The 3,029-nt window shown below is 34.4% G+C and overlaps 1 protein-coding gene across 1 annotated transcript in view; it reads right to left on the reverse strand.

The window, feature by feature from the left end:
* The window catches only part of LOC106460739 (dnaJ homolog subfamily C member 7-like), a 28,272-nt gene extending 27,563 nt beyond the window's left edge, over positions 1-709 (reverse strand). The window contains exon 1 of the mRNA XM_013920474.2: positions 600-709. Coding sequence (XP_013775928.1) covers positions 600-685 — 86 coding nt within the window. The 5' untranslated portion in view covers positions 686-709. The remainder of the gene's footprint in view (positions 1-599) is intronic.
* Positions 710-3,029: the final 2,320 nt, after the last annotated feature.

The following is a 3,029-nucleotide window of genomic DNA, read 5'->3' on the forward strand; positions in this document are numbered from 1 at the left end:
ACACACACACACACACATTTTACAAAATGAAATTTAATTGAATTATTATTCAATCATCAGGTACATCAATTATTTACCCCCTGCTATGTAATTTTTTACCCCCAAGGGGTAAATTTACCCCTGGTTGAGAATCACTGGCCTAGATGCAACAATTTTCCAATTTTTAAAATATAACATTTGTAACAATTCACAAGCACGATTTTTCACAATATATTCTAAAGAGAAATCTTATTTATTTTAAATATATGATGTTTAGCTGTTAAAATAACAAACATTACTAACAATATCTTATATCTCTACATAATTTCATCGATGGCAAATATTGTATTTATATTTTGTTACATCTTTAACTCTTATACGAATAGTTAACGCAAGAGAGCGCAACAAACATGGAACAACAAGATATAACAACTTACTGGACACTAACGAATATACTTATATGAATACAAAAAAAAAGAAAAAGAGACACTCAAAAATGTAACATTACATCAGCCAAAAAAAAAAAGAGTCACTGCAACTATATATTGTTTTTAACCATTATCATAATAAGTTATTTACAACAATACAACGAAAAAAAAGCATATCTATACACATCTTACTTTGTCAGATTTTCTGGTTCGCAATGACTAGTTGTGAATGCTGTTGTTTCAGTATTAGATTTTCCGTCTTCATGGTTGGGCGCCATTTTCGAAATGATAATTAGTAAACCGCGCCATCTCTTGGTGAAATATTTATGGATTTCAATAATCGGCTGATTAAAGACTTCAGTGATAAGAATCACAACACATGCGATCGAGAATTCTTGTAATTGGAATTTTCAACCTCAACCATGTATTCACGCAGGCTGAAACACCAGTTCAGAAATCTCGAGAATTCAAGTATAGCCTTCTTTAATTTGATCTACTGAGCAGAAGGAAGACAGCCAGCCAATAGCATTCACCGTCATGAGAGCTTTGTTTGGATCTTTGAACCAAATTAATAACAAAATTGACTGTCACTATTAAAGTGTGTCCACTACTAAAATGTTGGAGCGAGTTCAGCAGCATCGAGTCTCATACCCTAAACCTTCGATCCGCAGCCCAACACTAACCATTAGGCTTCGCTAAATTTAAAATTCAAATTTAAAAAAGCTTTTATAACATTAACAATATGGAAAAGAAAATAGATACGTCTATTATTGAAATTTTTAGTTTTCGCTTCCAAACCTTATAAGGTTATACATTATATCTGACGCATACGTCAAATTGTTTAGTTTCTAGAATGTAATTTTTTGTTGTTGTTACCAGGTTAAGAAACTCTAAGAACAAACTTAAAGAAACATATAAATAAGTGCATTACAAAAATTATATTATTTACATTTTAAACACAAAATATAACAGTAAGGAAAATTCATATCATAAACACTACATTATTACAATGACAGAAATCGGTCTAACCATTAATCAACAACACCTTTAAGTGATCTTGTTAAAGTTTTATCGCAATAAATGCTTAAAACGGTGGAGAAACTCCGGCCGAGAGTTGTCTAGTGGTTAGCCTACTGGGATAACGACCACAAAGTCCATGGTTCGAGTCACAATGCCGCTAAACATGTTTCGCGCTTTCAGCTGTGAGCTGTTATAAAAGTAACAGTCAATTTTGTTATTCGATTCAAAGAGCTGGACAAAACACTTGTAGCGACTAATGATTGACTACCTTTCTTCTGATCAGTATTTCAAAATAAGGAACAGTTACATCCTGATCTAGAAAGATCTCTTACTTAATCGTTTAGTTCTGAATAAGATAAAATTCAAGTTGAAAATACCAAGATGAAATAAAATTCATAAACTGGACTGTTAGTTGTACAAAACTTTGATAGACTTACGGTATTTCGGGGTTAAGAATGTATAATACACAGATACCTGATCACCACAATACAAGGCCCGGTATGGCCAGGTGGTTAGGGCGCTTGACTCGCAATCTGAAAGTCATGGGTTCGAATCCCCGTCCCACCAAACATGCTCGCCCTTTCAGCCGTGGGGGCGTCATAAAGTGACGGGCAATCCCACTATTCGTTGGTAAAAAAGTAGCCCAAGAGTTGGCGGTGGGTGGTGACGACTAGCTGCCTTCCCTCTAGTTATTCACTACTAATTTATGGATAGCTGGCGCAGATAACCCTCGTGTAGCTTTGCGCGAAATTCCAAACAAATCACCACAATACAACTAAATGTTCGGGATTTAGCTGACGAAAGGTTTAGAGGTAGTTTAACTCGTTGATGATTGAAATAATGAACTCAAGACTCGTTTATAAAGTGTAACATAAAAACAATTTCGATGATGAGGAACCCATTTTGAGACTAATAATGGCTGGAGACTGCTTGAATGGGTAATGAAGAAAAACTTTAATATAAGTTTAACATAACAGCAAATGTACAACGTTTCGACGAGGTGTTGTCATCATCATCATCACTTTATTAAAAATACATGTGAGTACTCATAGCGCTAAAACTGGGATAACCCACTGTGTACCTTTGTGTTTAATAACAAACGAAGCAATTAACCGCTAAGAGATAAATTTTTGAACTATTGATTTATTAAACAAGTAAATGGAAAGTTGTCTGGTTTGTTTCGGATATTCGCGAAATATTTACACAATGTCTATCTGCATCAGTCATCTCTAATTTTGAACTGGTCAAATACAGCTAGAATAGTGAGATTTGACCGGAAATGTTATAACGCTGCTTTGGAACCTGAAATTCACAGCCCAGCGCGCTATCAGCGATGCACAACTCAAACTTAAAGTAAACCTAACTCTTGGATAAATACTTGACCGTTAAAACACGAAAATTGAAAATAAGATTTAAAATAACCATCACTTATATTTAAGAGTAGAACTAAGATGAAAATACAATCACGGAAAAAAAATGCAAAAAATAAAAGGATGAGATTTGAATGTGCAGCACATCACAACAGTTCTTGTCTCTTTTTCCTTCAAAGCGTCAAAGCTGTTCTCACAATTCACATGTTTTTATAGCTGTCTGTCAGGGGCC

Source organism: Limulus polyphemus, unplaced genomic scaffold, assembly GCF_000517525.1.
Source record: "Limulus polyphemus unplaced genomic scaffold, Limulus_polyphemus-2.1.2 Scaffold826, whole genome shotgun sequence".
In the NCBI taxonomy this organism is placed as follows: Eukaryota; Metazoa; Arthropoda; class Merostomata; order Xiphosura; family Limulidae; genus Limulus; species Limulus polyphemus.